The sequence below is a fragment of the Solenopsis invicta genome, chromosome 16 (assembly GCF_016802725.1).
Source record: "Solenopsis invicta isolate M01_SB chromosome 16, UNIL_Sinv_3.0, whole genome shotgun sequence".
Classification (NCBI taxonomy): Eukaryota; Metazoa; Arthropoda; class Insecta; order Hymenoptera; family Formicidae; genus Solenopsis; species Solenopsis invicta.
In genome coordinates, this window is record NC_052679.1 from 355,996 (window position 1) to 376,555 (window position 20,560).

The 20,560-nt window shown below is 35.0% G+C and overlaps 1 protein-coding gene across 5 annotated transcripts in view; it reads left to right on the forward strand.

Annotated features, from left to right (window-relative positions):
* LOC105196108 (nephrin) overlaps window positions 1-20,560 on the forward strand; it is a 301,908-nt gene that overhangs the window by 75,341 nt on the left and 206,007 nt on the right. For all 5 annotated transcript variants that reach the window (XM_026131964.2, XM_039459216.1, XM_026131965.2 and 2 more), the window contains one exon: window positions 6,421-6,553. In XM_026131964.2, the coding sequence (XP_025987749.1) occupies window positions 6,421-6,553 (133 nt within the window). The remainder of the gene's footprint in view (window positions 1-6,420; window positions 6,554-20,560) is intronic.

Sequence of the window (20,560 nt, forward strand, 5' to 3'; positions counted from 1 at the left end):
TAATCAATTTAAATAATATTGTACTTGATATTTTTTTTATTAATATCATATTTAATGTCCAAAAATCGTATATATACATAATTAAAATACCGATAAATTAGAATTTTGGTCAGAGGTGTTTTAATTTACTTTGAAGTTATTTTCAATAGCAATTGCAAAATTCGAAAAATTCTAATTTGGAAAGATTCGAAGAAATGCATGGAGCTTCAATTATGTATAATGTGATTTTAGAACATTAAATATGTATGATATTATTTAAATTAATAGAGCACTAATTTACGCACGGATTTACAAAATTTTTTTTATTTTTGAAATTCTATCTCCCTATTTCTGACACAATTGTTTCTTTTATTATTTTTTCTTGATAATGCAAACAATCGATTAGCCATAATATTTATGCACATCTCGCATAAATCGTAAGATTTTATTTAAAAAATTAGCAGCAATGCGTCGTTCATAAATTGCCATTGTATTTAATCATTTTTTAAATTCTTCCGGTAAACTTCCGGTGAGCTCCTTGTATTGTATTAAGCACAGATTATTGTACCCTGCATTTAATGCACATTATTTCTTTTTTAGTATTTTTTTTCAAATATAACATACTATGTATCGTATATCCCAAACGGTCTACTCAAATTTTTGTATTAATTTAATATAAGATGAATACGTTAAAAAGTAACATAAACATTAGATAATAACAAAAATATCGAATAGATATTTGTTTAATAGATATTTGGAATCTATTAAAATCAAAGAATCAATCAAATGTTTTCAAATAACGAAGACAACAATAATTCGTATATAACATAATTCGAATATTACATTCAATGTAATTTTTTAATTTAATTTTATAACTTTAATGTATGTATAAAAACAACATTTAGTTAATTGTAAAAAATAACTTAAATAAGTCTAAAAATCACGTAAGATTAAAAACTATTTTACGATGTTTAATACATTAATTGCATTGATATTTATTTTTGATATTTTGAATTATTTTTAATTTCGATAAACATTTGTCGTATATACATATGACACATTTATTGGGCTCAAAAAAATATATACATGATACATTTATCAGACTTAAACGTATATGTTAATAATTGATTTGAAAGCTTCAGATTGATGTCCAAAGCTTAGGTCAATTAAGGTCGTTGCGACTTAATCTTCCTTTCAGTCTATCTTCCGTCTTTATTCTTTTACCTCTTTAGGTACTTTCTCTCTTTTCTCTCTGTTTCGTCGGGTATAAGGTATGGAAAAGATATTTCATGCGGTCCATTCCTTCCGTCCGTTATTCTCGTGCGCACGGGCCGGAAGGCAATTACCGGCTGAGAAATGTCTACAAAAGTGGAACGTGCGGGGTGGAAATTTCGGTAGGTCTCATGCCCTTTGTGCCCTGGCCGCATTTTAATTGCTCTGCCCGAGGCTGTGCCTCTGTACTCTTTCTCTTCGTTTTTCTCCATGCCATGAGAAAGTGTCACGGCCAGACTTTTGCGAGCTCGAGGATGCCATGAAATATGATTATTCGATTGGCACTGCGAAGAATTTTTCTTAATACTACAAGGAGCGGGAAGGGTAAAATCAATAGGAAAATATTTAACTTAATCATATCAATACTTAATTTAATCATATCAAAATCTATTTGTACATTTTAGTACGAAACATTCAACTTTATGTTCACAGAATTTATATTAATGTTCTAATATGTTCGTTGATCGAGTTAGTTAATTTGTAATAGTTTAAAATGGAATTTAAATTTTGTTGTTTATGTACTTTTGGAAAATTATACAAAGTACAAAATAATTAATCATGTATTACCTTAACATAAAATTTGAAAAATAAAATATCTTATAATATTTTAAATACAATACACATAATTGGATGAAAATATTTATAGAGTAACATTCCAAAATTTAATTTTTTTTTAACTTTAGATAAAATTTAAAAAGCTATTAGTTATTAATTTAATATTTTTTAATTAAAAATGTTCAAGTAAAATTTATTATATTATTACAGTTATTTATGTTATTGTTACATTATATTATATTATTAGACAATTTATTACACTCTATTTGCCTTGCGTAACGAAAGAGTAAATTATAAATAAGTTGTTATAATTTTTAACTAATGTTGCTATCTGTATTTTTAGTGACAAAATCAATTAAATTGGATAATCTGCTGAGTAACACTATAAGAAACAGTTTCTCTCAAAATTTCTTTTATCCCGACTGGGCCAAAATTATCTCATTTTACAGTATATATATCGTATATTTAAATAAATAAAAGAAAAAATGCAGAAAAGTATCTTAATAAATGCTTTCGTGTTTTTTTCCCGTTTAATTAAGGGTCATGTTAAACATCAAAATTTGCTGTTGTGCTTGCGTTACAAACGTGCATAATTAATACAAGCACAATTCTTGAAATAGTCAAAGGAAGACAAACGCACTTTCCTTTCGCGGCCCAGAAAATAAACAAAGAGTGCTATTTAGCCAGAGTCGCTCCTTTTGTGCGTTTCAACAATCCAGAGTGTCTGGCAGGGAGGTAATTACGTAATAAGAAATCCGTCAGAGAATCTCGCGGCAGGTGATCTCAAACAACAGTCTTCCGCGAATAGCCGGCCTTCGTGGTTTTCCGGTTTTGTTAATTACACCAGTCAACGGAAGTGTCACCGGCAGAGCTCGGCCGGCACTTCCGCTCGACAACGTGCATGTAGAGCGTCATTGTTCCACGAGAAATTTAATTTAAATCGCGGCTTAACACGGCGTCCGACGGCTAGCTCTAATGCGATGCTGTTAAAATGAAAAGTAACTTTTTTCTTGTTAGTTAAGTAATGAAATTCACACACAATTAATTTAGAACCATAAACACAGTATTGGGTTATAAATGATTAAAGACAATTCGTAAATAAATATAATTGTTATGTTCTGCCGAAAATATTTTTACTCATCGTACAAAATTCTTTTCTCGAAATTCGTAATATCAATTTAATCGACTGATAACGGAAAATATTAATATTAATAAACTTATTGATATTTTTACATATATACATTTAAATTATAATACAACGTTTTGTACATCTTAAATTTATTGAAGACGGGTATTAATTTATTATTTAATATAAAAATATATTAAACAATTGATTTTTTAATTAAAATTTTTGCATAAAAGTTAATTTCAAAATTATCGCACATAAAAAATTTATAATTTGAAAGATGAGCACTTTAATTTATCTATACCCTATATTCTGGTGGTATCGCAACGTAAGAACAATTCTTGACAAGCATTCGCAATGGGCGCACGTACGTGGCACTCTGAAACACGTTTCGTCTCCGAGTGCCGCTGCGAAAGCAAATCTTGTAAATTCAACCGCGTCTTAGAATGTAATCCGAGTCGGTTTTATTGTCCATGAGACAATCTCGTATGCAATCTGCAGAGCCCTTCGCTCGTCGTTGAGTCGTTGAGACGCGCACAGTTTTTTCCCTGTTGAATTCCGCAAATGCAATTCTATAAAATAACATTTGAGGGACTTCAGAGTCTCCTTGAGTCTTGGATAACTGTCGGGTTAACGCGCCGTAATGCGATGTGTAATTCGTGTATCGATAGCTCGTTACATGCTCGGCGAGAGACTCCGAAGCGTAAAAATACGCGGCGACGACGTCGCGGCACCTTTCAGATGCAACTGTTGCTGTGCCGCAACCACCGTCGCCGCTTTTATTTGGCAGACGGCGATATTTCGTTTCGCAAGGTATCAGCCACGACTATAAATCCCTCCGAAGCAGAAAATCCGTATCGTAAAATATTGAGATACCCGCATTTCCACGTATATAACGTATGTTCTTGTGCATTACTGCTTGCTGCTCATTCGGGCACATTCGAGATTATGTGAATTTAACTACTTGTAGACCACGTATACGCTGTACACGCTGTAATAAAGAGTTTCTTTTATGTCAGATCGTTGTTGTGGATTTAGTTTACTTGGCTATAATTTACTACAACTTTATTTCTTCTTCCTTTCAATTTACATTGAATCACTGATCCATAATACTTATGCATAAAGAAAGCAAAGTTTGTAATTGATTTGCAGTTTCGTCCCTGTTAATGAAAAGTCAATAATTCCTGGATAAGTAAAAAGATTTGAATATCTAGGAAACTACTTTTTGTAAATTCACTTTAATTGCACAGCATGCTCGTAGTTTGGAAGCTAAAACTAAAATCAATCTTTAACAAGATGCTTTTAATATGTACATCTTTCTCTCTCATTTTTGCTCACTTTCACTTGGGAAATTTTATACAAGTACAAAAACATTAAATAATGTCTTAAGTTTGTTTTCGGAAAACGAGCAAATTTAAACAGCCTCAAACATCATAATGCATGCGCATGATAATGCATCGCAGCTTCATGCTGAGATCGGTGGCTTTTTCGTTGCGCATTTTCGCAGCTCCCACGTACTGGACAAAGAACACGTACTTGTATAAAGTCATTGTAACGCCAGCGTAAATGTAATACGTGTTCCTGTGACGAAAGTGCATGCACGAGGTCATCCTATCGTCGGCGGCGCGGCGTCGACTTGAACGAAAATTCCGGACGAGAAACTAGCCGTGGTGCGGAACTCTTTTCTCACAGAACTTTCATTTTACTGTCTTGTAGAAAAGTAAAATGCAAGATTGATCACGAATTCTTGAATGACTTTTGCGACAATGCACGAGCATATTTTCGCGACTGTAAATACTATAAAAATTCAGATGTTCAGAATAATAATAGAGTTTATTTTAGAGCATCATCATTTTTATTCTTTTAATGGAAATAATACTACATATATTAGTAACGTAATATTTTTTTGCGAATATTTACGAATGTGAAATTACAAGTGCGAATACGATTTATTACTTATCCAAATTTCCGGTGCTTCTATTTTTAAATCCATTAATGATTTCTTATAATAAAAGTATCTTTTTGACATTGCGGAAAACTGTAATCATTAATTAACAAATATATCGTACTTTTCGTCGCACTCTATGAAAGATCAAAGATCACGCTTTATTAGCCGCATTAAAACGACATTACTATTAGCGCGGATCGAAAAATTTCTACTGGGGATAAGGATTATTAAAGGAGAGTACGCCAAGGGATTATTCATGAGTCTTTGTGGGAGTAAAAAGAGGTTACTCGATAAAAATCTGCATTATTGTCAGAAATGCTCGTCGTCGAGAGGCGGAGTAGAAAGTGTCGTGAACCGTGTTTAAGGAGCCACTTTAAGTGACATAATTGATTTTCTTTGTGCCCGAGTTAATTTTATTGCTGGTTATTCTTTCAAAAACCGCGAGCATTATAATTTTACAAATCGATAATTTACTATAAAGATTTATGTATTGCCATCATATTAAAACGTATTGCATTATGCAACATAATGTCATATAACATTATACAATATAATGTCGACAAGAAGACAATATTCCATATTTCTGCGGGAATATCAACATTAGATTTTAAGCTTGATATTCATTAAGAGAAAGAATGGTTGCAATTACCATTTAACTATAACTTATGGTTGTTTTAATCATGCAAATTATAGTTATTAATTATTATTATTACGTAAGTAGCGAGTAAACGTTTAAAAAATAGGTATAATTATGATTGCATTTACTATGAAAATGTTAATTTTATCTTCAACAATCATATCTCTCTATTTTACTACATGTATTAATATTTAAAATTATCACGATTTATAGTAAATTTTTTCACATAGTTGATAGAATCACGCATATAAGATTATTATTACTAACATTATATCAAAACTATAAAAATGGAGCTACTAACCATAATTATTTCATCATGCAATTGTAGTCACAAATACCAACTACTTTTTTCTCAGTGTTGCTGCTATAGTATCGTACATCTAGGAAACGCAGATGATATATGAAATATGTTTGTAGAATTTATTTAAATAAACAGTTTAAATGTATAGAAGAGAGAAACACGTATTTTACATTCCATTGCAATAAAATATATGAAAAGATTGTATTACATTTAAATTATGCATAATCTACCAGGTGGCGTAATTCTGAAAACAACGTACCTGCGATTTTACAGGTAGACAACAATGCACGCCATTTGATTGTAATATCAACATAAAATAAATCATAAGGAATCGTACGAGATTTGAATATCTCGCGAGAGAAGGTATACACGCGCTGGAAACTCAAAGTTCGTAAAATATGGAGTTATGATATCTGGAAATCTTGTCAGTGATAGGAGGAGACTTCGACATTCTCTTGAGGGATTCGAGGGTCGCGTTGTATGAACCGCCTAAAAAATCCATAACTTTTTGTTATTCCACGATTCCTCTTTGCTTCATTATTCTTTGTTTTCTCGCGTTGAGATGAACGTTCCTCTGAATGAGACGTCAATGTATGTTCCAGTACCCGTGGAGTCGATACAGGGGGTGGCGGGCCAGAGGACGATTCTGCCGTGTAACATACAGCCCCGCGAGTCGAATGACGCCGTCTCCATGGTGCTCTGGTTCAAAGAGGACAGCGGCGAACCTCTGTACAGGTAAGCCGCATTGATATTTATGAACGATGGCCCCCGAAGCGCTCGTTCGCCCGATCCCGTCGCGAATCTCTATGGCGCCATAGATTTCTAAGCGGACTTAACCGTTCGAAGGTCCCGCCGTAACATGGGTAGCGCGGCAAATGCATAGATCTGACGGTTATATGCGTTGTTAGGGAACTCCTTCCCAAGATAAATCGTTGGTATTCATTTTTTGCGAGTAATTTACGTAATTACATAATTTTTGTGCTCAATTTTTATTTAAGGAGGATAGAAAGATTTATAATGACGGAAAACTTGATAAACTTTGGCTCGTTAATACGGGCATTGAAATAAATTGAATACGAAATTTCCTTTTATGTTATTTATATTATGTATTAACAATAAAAGAAAAATTTGAAAAGTTACAAAATGTTAACATATTAGGCTGTTGCAGCCTCATCCATTGTGTGATCTATCGTTTTGCAGGGATAATTCGAGAACGAACAAAGATATCAAGATGTTTTTTGTTTTTAGATTAAAGAGCATTAACTGTTCTACAGAACTAACTACAATTAAATTTATACCATTACTTATTTACATGTTATAACAAACAGTATTTTGATTTCAGTCTTGAGGCTTTCGTGGCCATTGATATCGTTAACCGAGAGGGTTTCCGGATAGATGCCACGTGCGTGTTGGGCACTTTGCCAACAGTATTTTGATTTTTTTACCTCTTATCGTCATTTTGTTAAATTTTATCGATTTTTAAATTTTAGTTTATTCTATAATGAAAAAATTCTGAAACATAATTCTGTTAATGATCCATATAAATATGTCAATTAGACATTTAAGATAAATCACGCAATCTATGCAAAATCACGAGTTACACCGCGCTATGTGTCAGACTGTAGCAACTTCAACATATATTAACATTTTGTAACATATAATTTTGAAAATAAATTTTTACCGTTAATATATAGTTTATACTATAGCCCACAAAGGATTTTGCATTTAATTTATTTCTATCTCTGTAGTAATAACGAGTCAAAATTTATCGAGTTTCTGCCGCGTTACAGACCTTTTTGCTCTTCTTAAATCTCATTGTCGCGTTGCACATAAATAAACACTGTAGAATGCGGAATTAGAAAATGAAATCAGCAACAATTAATTTAGCCAAAATTATTCAAAGGTTCTCTCTGAATACAAAAGTTGAATAATAGATCTGCCGCGTTCCGTCTATAAAATTGTCTTGTTGTCTCTCGTGAGAAGATACGTATGCGTCACGTATGCGTCGCAAGGCGATTGTGCGTGCATGACATTACATTACACATGTCGTTTTGATTTTCTCGCCGCGACGTTACAGAAGAGTCATGTCAGTTACGAAATAACGTTATCGAGTAAATGTCACGAGTCATTTGCGTCACGTTACGATCGCTTATCAAATTGCGGGATAAAACGATAATTTGCAATAACTTGGTTCGATTATTACCGCGACGGCATTGTCCGCTCTTTATTGATATTGCTATGTCAAGTGGTAACCGTGATATTACTCGTTTTAATACAGATATTCGGTGAAACGTTGTTTGAGCACTGTCGCGGAGTCGACGCATCTCTGATCAGAATTTTACATGAAAATAATTTAGTAGTTAATTAAATTCGCCGGGTAAATTTAATGCTATCGACATTTCGAGCGATCTAGTTTCTTGTATTGACACATGTCGAATATGTCGATCTCGATTCAAGCTGCGGGTATATCAATAATCATCAATACTGTTTGGCTACTCATTTTGAATTAAATTCAGTGTTTTGGTAAATCTCCATCATTATTAAAATACCATTACTCCATTTTCTTGTTGCATATTCTGTTTAGCGCGTTTAATCACGTTCTTGACAAAACGCAGTTGTTATTCGAGAAGCAATAGTTATTGCTCGAGGAGCAAACGAATTTTCTTCTTTTCATTCTAGAATTTTAGATATCCCACTTACTGTTTGTGTATCAAATAACACTTTCCGATGAAAAATTTATATTTTACTCTTTGTATTAAATATTTGTATATTTAACGACTCCTCTAGTTTTTGGCGGGCACAATCCTTTTATGTCCACAAACGAAAAAGAAATTCCAGACTCGGGGCACTCGAGATGCGATGGCGCGCGCTCCACCTTTCGATTTCCGCATTTCCGATCTCATTGCTTGTATATCCTGTTAGTTTACCGTTCCGGTACGTCGTCGCGGTGTACATGGAAAGCCTCGAATACGAGGAGACTACGATGGAGCAAGGATTTCGTTAAGCCACAAATCGGCCCCACGTTCCATCTGTTATACGTTACTCCGCTCGACAGCCAATTCGATCCTCGTAAATATCGTCTTTATTGAGCAACCCCATAAAATCCGGATCACCGTTCGAGCTTGAAAGCACCTTCGTTTTTATCGTGAAAAACACTTCGGCTTTTCTCCGCGCATGGAATGTATCCCATAACGCGTCCATTTTTATTTATTTGCCATTGCATTTGATGGCTAGTAAAATCGCAAAGATTTCTTTGTTTCCCTTATCTACTTCAATTCCGAGAAATTGCTCGTCACGTAACTGTTTTATGACTAAAACGAACCTGCATGTGGCTCCGTATTACACAGTTCTGCCTGACATCGAATAACGATATCGGGCGTTACGCTACTGTACGAAACGTGTGTCATTATTCTTCAATTAACTAATGAGTAACTAACATCTGTGTCCCTTCAAAGAACTTTTCTAATTAGTTTTATCTAGTTAGAATTATATATCAGCAAATAATTTCCACCGGAAATGAGAGACACAAAGAGACACTTTTTTTGGAATTTGTTTGGATGTTGAGGAATTTTATTATACTTTTAGTAAAATTTTAATAAAATTTGATTAATTTTGCTATAACTATAATAAAACTGTTTTGAACTCTATGTTGTCCTACGATTATTATGATTTTAAGAAAGGCTAAATTCTAAGAAAAAATGATCTCTGTATAATTTTTTGTTAACATTTTTCTTGCGACTTTAATATCGTTCATTTTATTTTTATGAGGTGTATAATTCGAGTTTTAATATTGTGCCGGGAGAAAAACAAGTGTTTCCGTTTTTCGCTGTTTTTCTCCGCAAGACCGAAAAATACGGTTATGTGCGAAAAACGGGCTTTTGAAGAAAAGTGTATGCCAAATGGTCGTGGCGTTATTATTGGATTTCATACGTACAGGTCTAGGAGTTAAGAGAGTCGACTAGAGCGGAAACCACTAGCAGTGCTGTAAACAGATTTCTCCGACAGCGTGATTGCAGCTGCATCGCCGTAAATAGCGTTTCTTGCACGACCGCGAATTTCTTTTCGTTGTGACATTATCGAGTTACGCAGAGTGTCACGTTTTGCATAACGCGGCGGGACCGTCGAGAGCAGTTCCGCCGCATAAATTTCGATGGACGGCAAGAATATTGCGCTTTATTTAATCTGACGAGTTATTAACATTGTTACGCGAAAGGTGTCCGGATTTGATTTTTCTTACAGTACTTTTCGACGGTAAACGTAATATTTGTCGCTTATTTTAAACATATTTTTATGACGTTTTTACAATCTCGGTATAATTTTCGTGCAAATTTTGCATGCGGCGTTTTTATATTTATATTTTTCTATTTCTAACTACAGTTAAATTTGGCGTTCGTTTTACTGGATTTAGGACAAAGTTACTGATGAGCGCAACTAGGTCGGGACAAGTCGGGGATAGAAAACTGTGATCCTCGAGCGAAAGAGAAACGGTGTCGCGTTTGAAGGAGCCGCGGTTTTATCTCTGCGACGATATTTTAGTTTTAACGGTATACAATTGCGGTGTTCTGTGTCGTCGTAAAATGTAGCCTCGGAATCGTCGTGGCAGTAAGCGCCACGAAAGCGGGCTTTCCGAAACCATCCTTCGTCCGCACGGCAACGGATCATTTCCTTGTGGGGTGAAGGGGGGTGGGGGGAGGGGATGCGGAGTTTTAAATTCTCTTTAAAGTCCCGACGTCCGCCGAACGAGTTGCGTTTATTACGAGCGAACGCTCTTTCGCGAATAAAATGATACACTGACCTACTAAAAACGCGCTAGCTGTGTACATTCCCGGATAATATATGATTCGCAATAAAAAATATTGGGATTTATAGGCGAAATACGGTTGGAAAAAAATTACGATGTCCTTTTGACGTTCGCACAAATCAAAGCAATGTTTTTATATTGTGTACGTATTATTTATTGCTTCAAGTATTAGATTGCATATGCAAGGATTATTTTTTTACATTTTTATGTTAATAAAGACAAATAGAATAATAAAGATAAACGGAAAGTGTGATATTTGCTATCAATTTTAATATTTATTTGTATTGTAATGACATTTCGAAGTCTGTCAGTCATAAAAAATATGTATTTAATCGTTTTTAGGCCTATCCTTTAATTTTTTTACAAATTTCCAAATTTACTTTAATTACTACATTAAGTTAATTAATTAATTTAATTATTCTGGAAAATAAGCTTATTAATTTGGAAAATAAATTTAAAAAATTAGTAACTATTTAAAATTGCTATAGTTAATGTTGAAGAATTAAAAAAAGTTATAATAAAGTGTAATTTTTATTAAATTGCTTTAGAAGTTAATAAAACAAAATAATTATTACATTTATCGATAGATATTAAGATTGTAGAGAAATTTTGTAAGTTACAAACAAAATCATGAAAATTATTCATGCATATGCAACAAATTAATGATTTCCATAATGATTCAGATGTTAACTGGAAATCAATAATATCATATATAGATAAAGTGTTTGGGCATTATGCTTTTGGGCATCAACCCTTACCAAGAGAATAAATTATTGTAATTAGCGGTATTGATAGTGGTAGAATGGATATAATTATATATAATAATAATTACCTAACGATAAATAGAATAACCATGCTAATAACGTGTGTAGATGTATGAAACGTAATGACAATGCAACAAAATAAATTATTCAAAATGAGAAATAAGGAAATGAAAAGATTGGAAATCGAACAATTAATACACAGATTATGTCTTTATTTTTTTACATAAATATTTCAATTGAGAAATTTTTAATTTGATTGCAATGATCTATTATGATGTACCGAATAAATAATATTTTTGTTATAAGTAAATTTTTTGTTTTAAGATATTTTTTCTGTCAGTGTACGTATACCGTTTACACGCAGATTTATTACGTCTTCTTAATTTCTATTATTTGTAGTTTTCAATACAGCAATAACCGCATTTTATTATATAATGAAAAGAATATATGAGGTACCGCTTTCTTCTCTTAAAAGAAGTTATATAGAAAATCTGCTAAAAGAATACGCTTCTGACATCGATGAATCAACAAGAAAGAATAATTCATGATGCACATAAATGCATAAGCTTTAATGGTAATGATTTCAAAATGAATAATCATGATTTATGGATAGCAAGAAAGAAAAATAAATAGCGCAACCTCTCCAGTTACACGCGTCGGTAGATTATACGGCGTAGTCACGCACTTAGCGTCAGGCGCATCAGCTAACGAGAGAATGCCACTTGGCAAGGGCGCTTAACCATGCGGGATACTCGTCGCGAATGCAAACGGGCGTGCCCTCAACCCCCTTAAACGCGAGCAACGTGATATCGCAGCCGGGACGCAGTTTTACCCCTTCCCCTTCATCCTCCTTCCGTTCTTGGTCTCTAGCCCCCTTTGAAACGAACACGTCGTGATTGCACTTTCGACGACTACGACGTAGACGTGAGTCGCAATGATTTGCGTTTTACACAACGACGCGCTTCCTTCGCTTCCGTTCAATAAAATTGTTTCTATCTTGTCGCAATTAGTCACAGATATGAAATTTCATTTCCAGCAAAGTACCCTTAAACTTAAACCTTAAATTAATATTCTGACAGAATATGATCAGAAATAGAATTCAAGTAATAAGGCTTTGCACTGTATAACTAAACATTAAATATTCAATCTGTAAAAGCCTCTTTGCTTTACATTATCTTTGATCAAAAATGTATTAATGCCTTGATTTTTATAAAATAAACTTATTTGCAAATTAATTAAAAAAAAAATAACAATAAAAATTTCTATTTTCTTAACAATATTTTTGAAAAAACAAACTTTTTTTTAAAAGATAATTTTACAAACACAAACGTTTTATTTCTGATGTATCATCGATTAAAGCATGTATATGTTAAAATTTATATACATATAAATTTTGATTTAATTCGTAATATTATTTTCTCATTAAATTTGCAAAGAAGTAATAAAAAACGCGACTTTACATAAGAATCAAGAGTAAAAATATTAAATCACTTTTAAACCAATAAGTAAATTGTGCTTTGTTCGCTGATTTTTAATTATAAAATTTTTTTGTTATAACAAATATTATAAGAGCAATTATCACGTTATTAAGAAATTTAGATTAGGCGATGATCTTTTAGGCATAAACATTCCATTATCTAGCGTATCACACTGAAATTACGGTATCATTGGCAAAATTCGTCTGAAATGCGCGATCGCTTTTGTGCAATGAAAATTTGCCCACGTTCGCACATCATAAAAGGCTGATTGTGAGAGGCGATAATTTATGGCTAATTGCTGGATCGAACAATACGTGTTTACGTCCGATATTATAAAGCCACGTCGTTACAGCAATAATGCATGTTCGGGACATTATCGATATATACGTAAATATTTATTGATGTATGTTTCCTGCTTGGTTACAGGATAACATTCGTTTAACGCTTAATATGCGCGTGTACAAAAAGCTTACAACGACGAACAGCACTGATCGATCGAGTATGCTTGAAAATTACCCTGTATACGTAAAGCTTGTAAGATAATAACGTTTCCTCGTAAATCTGTTGGCTGCAAACCTTCCAACGATGCCCTCGTCGAGCTTCTTCCATAAAATATTCTTGTGCTACCTTGTGTCAGTACTCTCATCTTAATTCTTTTTCTTTTTTTTTACGCTTTTTCATTGTCCTGTTCGCGTTGGTAATAATGATTTCAAAATGGGTAAAACAGGATATTTCTTCTCCTTGTTAACTTGAGTAGACTGATAGTGAAATATTTTTTGAATTAATTTTGAGGTAAAAAGAAAGAGCTTTTGCGTGATCTCACGGCATTTGCATTCGTTTTACCGAGCATTTTTCTCTGGCCGCAAAGAAGGCGACCGACCCGTCGAACGCAGACTCGGTGTGTAGAACGCGTCTATCTATGCAAATGTCGTCTACCGCAAACGCAAAGTGGGAGTAGTCTCTGCTGAGTACACTACACGACCGTGTGTACTGTATGTTATTGCAGCCTTCATCGGCGAGATCCTACGTCGAGTTTCCGCCTGCTCTCGCGCGCGCGCACGAATTCGCGTAATTCCTTCTGGCGCTGACTGAATCAATTGTGCGCGACGGGAAACTTGGCGAGTTTCGCGACAGGCGGCAGCGAATGCTCGAGGCTGTCCCTCTTCCCGTCGAACGGAAGTGCTGATCGCGCTGACACGCTGATGGGGCTGACACCAGGTGTTAACGCCGTAGCTCGTGGTGGTGTCGTCGTAACGTCACCATCCCGTTATGGAAACGATCTCAATTGGCGCTAGGATTACATCGAGTCTACTACTTCATCGACGATAAGCAGCAACGTTTATCTTAGGGATATTGTTCGTATTAATAGATTTGTTCTATTTTTGGATCGCCCTGAATCGAGTTTCGGTGAATGTCCTAACAATCAGTGTTCAGACGCGAGTGAGAAAGAGTTTGTCTGTACAAAGTAAATGTGTGCATGTATGAATGTACTGAAGTTTTATTGATTTTTTTACGATTAAATTTTGTACAGTAATTACGGAATGTTTATCAGCAGTGTGCAAGTGCGCTCTCTTAGTAAGTCGTAAATGAAGCAAGTGTTCGGCAAGACGTGTTGAAATTACAACTTTACGCGTCGAACTGTCAAACCGAACAGGCGGCGCGCGATCACATCTTTTTAAGGACTAGTGATTTTGGAAACGAACTTTCTCGAACTTTCTCAAGCTTTCACGCGACAAATACGCGATAAAACAATAGTCGAACGATAGCCAGGAATAGACACAGATCTTAATAACAATAATAAGAAATTTAGAATTTGATCGAGAGATATTTCAAGATTGCTAGAAAAGGATTTTGAATCAAGTTTAATTTCTGCACTGAAAGAATCAGCAAAGATTTTGCTGAAAATACAGATGTGAAAATAATTATGTTGGATCGTTAAAATAATTACACTGCACTGAAAAATGAATTTGGTAACTGTTATCAACTTGTTATCAAATCCATTTTAACGATCCAACGCATATCGTAATTATTTTCATATCTATATTTTCAACAAAATCATTCTTTCAGTGAAAGAATGATTTTGTTGAAAATATAGAAGAATTAAACTTAATTCAAAATATCTAGCAATCTTGGAATATCTCTCGATCGAATTCTGAATCGTTCTTTCCATTTTTTTTCAGGCTGCACGGAAAGAACGATTTCGTTGAAGTATCTAAAAATTTTTCTAATTACAGATTTAAAAATAATTTTGTTGGACCATCGAAATTATTGTAAAGGACATTTAAGGACGACGAATAATGCTGTAATATATTTTAACATTCTAGTAGTCAGTTTGAGCGTTTTACATAATTATTTTGATGGCCCTATATATAAAATTATTTTCTGTATCTGTATCAACTATCAAGTTAAATTTTTAGATGTTGCAATAAAATTGTTCTTTCCGTAGATCGAAGACTCTCAAAGATCTCGCATTTTAATTTTTGTATGTTCTCTTATTTCTCGTTAAACATTGTAAAACATTTCTTGTCAGTCTTACATTTGTCTTAAAATCTACACTGAATCGTAGCGCCAAAACTAACGAAGCCACGCGAGATTATCGTACGTGGAATTACTCGTTATCACAGGCAAGATCATTTCCGCGAGGGGATTACGAATCTGCCACGCGTGCATCGCTGTTTGATATATCGACACTCACTGCTCGCGATGTGTCAAATGTCGCCAGTACCGCAATCAGTTAAACGCAACCCCGCGCGGAAACGTTCTCGATCGACGAGTCAATTGTTCTCCGCTTTCTCGTTCCTATTGTGCGGTCGACTTACGTAGCGTGGACGGATAAACGCGCGTATTTGTGTGCACGTGCACGCATGTATGCGTGTCGCACGTGGCCGGATGCGCGTACCACCGGCTGGAATTATCGCGCTATTGTCCGCGTAGTTACGCGACATAATGGCGAATTTCTCGTTGCGATACGCTCGAACCGACAAACCATGCTGTTCGTTATTACGCGAGATTTTTACGCGTCGTTATCCACCCTATTGACGCGCTCACCGGATTAAAATAACTAGTCCACCGACCGGAACGAAATCATGGCTGTGCGAAACAAAGGGATCATTACTGGGTTATTTCTGAGGTCAATTGCAACAATAATGACGGTAGATTAAAACTAAGCGGACACGGTATATTCAAATGACAGAAACAATGTAGCTAGAGTTTTAGCAATGAATTTATGAGAGCCAATAAATAAGTACTCGCCATTTTTTAAAGCGATTATAAGCTTTATTGGAAAGCAATTTCAAGTTTTATTTATCTTACTGTAGTCCCTGCTATCGATCTGCTATTAAATTACTAAAATTCGTTGGAAAAGTGAAGTAATAGAAGGTCTTATTTGCACAGAGAAATATAATTACGAAGAAATATGATTATAATTAAAACCAATGCATGTACCAAGTCAATTTGTACAAAATCGTACAAAATGAATTCAGTATCAAATCGGTGAATAGCGTAAAAGAAGACGTTTAATCCTATACGGATTACGAACTGTGTAAGGGTTAATACTGTCTAGTGAGCGAAGACGTTGTCGATACCGCAGTCTGACCACACTCGTTCCTCGACCACTAGCGGATTCCAATGGCCGCTACTACTGCGGAGCAACCGCATCGAGTCTACGAGCACCGGTGCGCGACATAGATTTTGCCATAACCGAGATGGGAATAGATACGGCCAAAGTGTAATCGTATAAGCTTCTCCTAACCGTGGAAGTTAAGGAACTCTAAATTGATTACACGCTACAATGTCGGTAGAAATGTAATGAAAATCATAACTCGTCTCGCCCCGAGCACGAAGTAATTTACAGAGTGCTTGGTATGAAAATGAAAAGCAATTTTAGGACGATATTTGTGGAATTTAAAACCGATGGATCAAAAATTTTAAATATTCATGTGATTCATTTTGTATATTAATGGAAGATCATCGATACCGACATATTTTGTTTTTGGGTTACTTATATTTCTTAAACAGAAACTGAATAAAACTTTGGATATATAAATTTATATAGGCAATTCATATAGGCTGCATTTTTCTTTTCTTTTTAATAAATATTGATAGTTCTTAGACCCTGCTGTGCTCTTTGTCCTTTAATTTCTTTTCTTGTTGATTTTTTTGTATTTATTTATTTAAAAAATGTGTTTTAACTATACTAAAGTTTTATCTTTTTGGCAACATCTATAGAATTGATCTGTCAGTGGTACGTATATGCATTAATACAGGGTGCTCATGTATCATCAAAAAGTATCAGTTACCATACGATTGCAAAAGTCACATAACATTGATGGCAGTTGTGACTTGGATGGGTGTGACAGCTTGGAAATTTTCCAAAAATTTTTGAAAAAATTTCAGAGTTTTTTTTTTATTGTAATATTGTCACGTATATTTTAGAATATGATGCAAAATTAATAAAATTTATTTTACAATATAAAATATTGAAAAGCACAACTTTAAAAAAACTCCTTTTAAAAAAATGATAATAAACATTTTTTAAACATTACAAAAATGTTTTTTTCAATTAAAATACATATGTGAAATAAATATTTTTTTTTAATGAAAGAAGAGAAACCATTATTTTTAACGTTTATAAGTGTATTTATAAAAATATTTTTTAAATGCAATTAAAAACTATTTTAAAAACATTGTTTACTAATTGAGATGTAGTTATATTATTTCTTTTTAGTATTTTATCAATTTTAATATTTCAAACTCAAGTGGCTTTTCTGTATGATTAAAGAATATTAAAAAGTGTAATAAAATAAATTTATTTCGAAGAGGGAAAGAGAAAAGGTTGCAGTGAAGAGTTTCTTAAGCTCATCTTTCGAATAGAATTTCTGAAAAATTTGGCAAATCTTCGGTTATTTTTTTTACAAATGTGTAAACAGCCTAATTTTACTTAAATTTATTTATGAATCTATGAACTTGTTTAGAGTTACATTTAGTTCTAAAAAACAAATTTGCACAAAATATGTTCCCTTTATATCTTTAGGGTCACTGAACACAAATCCAATTTAAATGTTTAGTTTCTAGAAAAAAAAAAATTGATAAGATTCAAGCAACTAAACTAATATATCGTAAAATCGAGTTTTGAAAGATTCGTAACACGTGCCGTTATGGATCTAACATTAATTAGTATGAAATGGAGCAGCCACGACAAGAATGTCACACAGGCGTTTATATGCAACGAAATCAATAGATCTAACAACGGAGCGAGCTATCGCCGATCGCAGTTTCATTCGACGAATCTGCTAGCCGAAATTGCTACAAAGACGCCGTAATAGGTGCAGCCACGTCATTGAGGTTCTGCGGGCGGGTGGGCAGGTGGATGGGTGGGTGCCAATTCGATCCGGTCCAGGTATTTAGTCATCATTGCGGTTTCGACCGCATTCGGCTCGCGCGACCACTGTCGAACTGCGAGAGATTCAGCGATAACTGAGAGCGCCGGCCGTAGAAACATCGAAATCGCTCGTCCTGATGATCCACCGTAACTACCGGCAGATGGATATGACGATCGGTCGACCATTCGCCGGTCGTCGACCTCGTTTACAGCTGCGGCCGCGATATCGTTGCGGTTTCCATCCATGCCGTGGCGCGAGCGTGCGTTTCCTACGTCTAATAAATGATGTCAATCCTGGGGTAAAGCTGATACTACCCGCGATGCAGCGCGTGTTCAATAAATCATATGACCGCCCGTCCACGATCGTATCAAGTATTTGCAATTTGCGATATCATAACCCTCTCCCCTCCTCCTTCCTCTTGCCCCTCTCTCGGCCGCTTAGTACGAAATTAATTCCCGGCCCCCAACCGCAAATGATGTAGCGACCTATTTACTCGCGCTCGCGGAACGGATCCGCGCGCCGCGCGCCGTCGGTCTTTCGTTTGCGCATTTTGCCCGCCGGTAGTGGATACTGGAGCGTGTTAAAATTGGAATCGGCGTTTTGTGCCCATTAACTTGGCGAGCTCGTTTAATTGACATTTCGAAAGTCGAACAGTTCCGATCGAGAGCCCGGATGGACGAGGAGTGGACGATTGATGGTTAAGAGTTGGAAATGCCGACACAGTCGCGAATCGAGAGTCTCGAGTTAAGTGAGTCGATGCTCGAAAGTTTTGTGTGCCCGGGAGTTTGAAACACGCAAATATTTCTATCCGGAATTTTTCCTCTTCAAAAGATATATACAGGCATTGCGGGAGTTATCGCGCAGTCTTTCGCGCTTTCTTTCATCATAAACCAGCCATAACGACGACGTTTGCATCAGCGATTCTTCAGAAAATGCAATCGACGTTTCGAATGCGGGATCGACAGGAGTGGAGAGAGAGAGAGAGAGAAAGAAAAAAAGAGCAGACATCGCTCGTTTGCTCGCGCGTTACGCCGTCAACTTTTTCGCCACATTTCCCGTCGATAAACGTTAAATGCAGCCGGCTTGACGCGCATTACGGAAGCGCACGTCAACCCGCCCGAACGTCAAATCGATTCTTTCGCTCTCGCATAATGCCGCGCTCGTGCGCGATCTGACAGTCCGCCTCCCTCTTTTTTTCCCTTTCTCCCGTTCGTCATATATATTTTAACACGCACATGCCGCGCCGATGAACAGCTGGCAAGGATTCAAACGTGTTTATCCCAGGTTTTCAACACGAGCATTTTAACTGCGGCGAGATGACGGGAAAAATGGTACAGCATCGAGTTTTGTACGAAGAGCAGCGGTATGCGTGTGTATGTATGTTTGCGTGTGTTGTGTGTGCACGTGCGGTTTGCACGCGATATTTCACGTGAAACACGAAAACGTGCCGCGATTCGCCCTAGTTCGAAAGCAAAAGTCACGCATTTCATCCAGCGCTGATGGCTCTTGGATTCGCGGCACAATGGAACCACTCTTTTTTTCTAATCTTTTTTTTTTCATTGCTATTTGCAGCGTGTTCAACCGAGTTTCAAATGCTACTATTACCGCGAGTTAATACAGAGAGACTTGTTTCCTCTCCGTTTTATTGTGCAATTTTGAAATCTGAATCGTATAACGTAATTGTAAATTAACGACGTTACACGTACGTGACGCTTGAGCTCAACGGTTTTAGAAGTAATCGAATTTTGAGAAACAAGCTAAGCAAGTTTTAGCGTTGTAAAGCGAGATGATAGAACAAAGTCATAACACGAATGATGGAGTATATTTCTGGAAAATATATATATATATATATATATATATATAAAATTTCTGTTAGATCATGAAAATAATTATGTAAGATGCTCAAGTTAATTGCCAGAATGTCATATTTTGCATCACGCTTGAATATCTTAATTAATTTAATAGAGTTTAACAAAATTATTTTCTAATTCGTGTCTAGCTAAATTTTTAGATTTTTACTTCAGCAAAACCGTTCATTCCATGTAGAATTAATTATTATAAAGATTATTATAAAAAATACATTAAACGTATTTATTTAAATAAGTATTTGTATATATTCTGCTCTCGCAAAAATTAATGAATTAAAATATTAAGTTAATTAATTGGCTCCACTTTTAAGCATTATCTCAACCGCTGCTAACGATTGTACGTGATAATTTTATTAATTATCACTACCAATTAACAATTTTAGTAAAAAAAAATGTTTATACCGTTAGGGAAAACAGCTTTTTTTATATCATAAAAATTACAAAAGATTT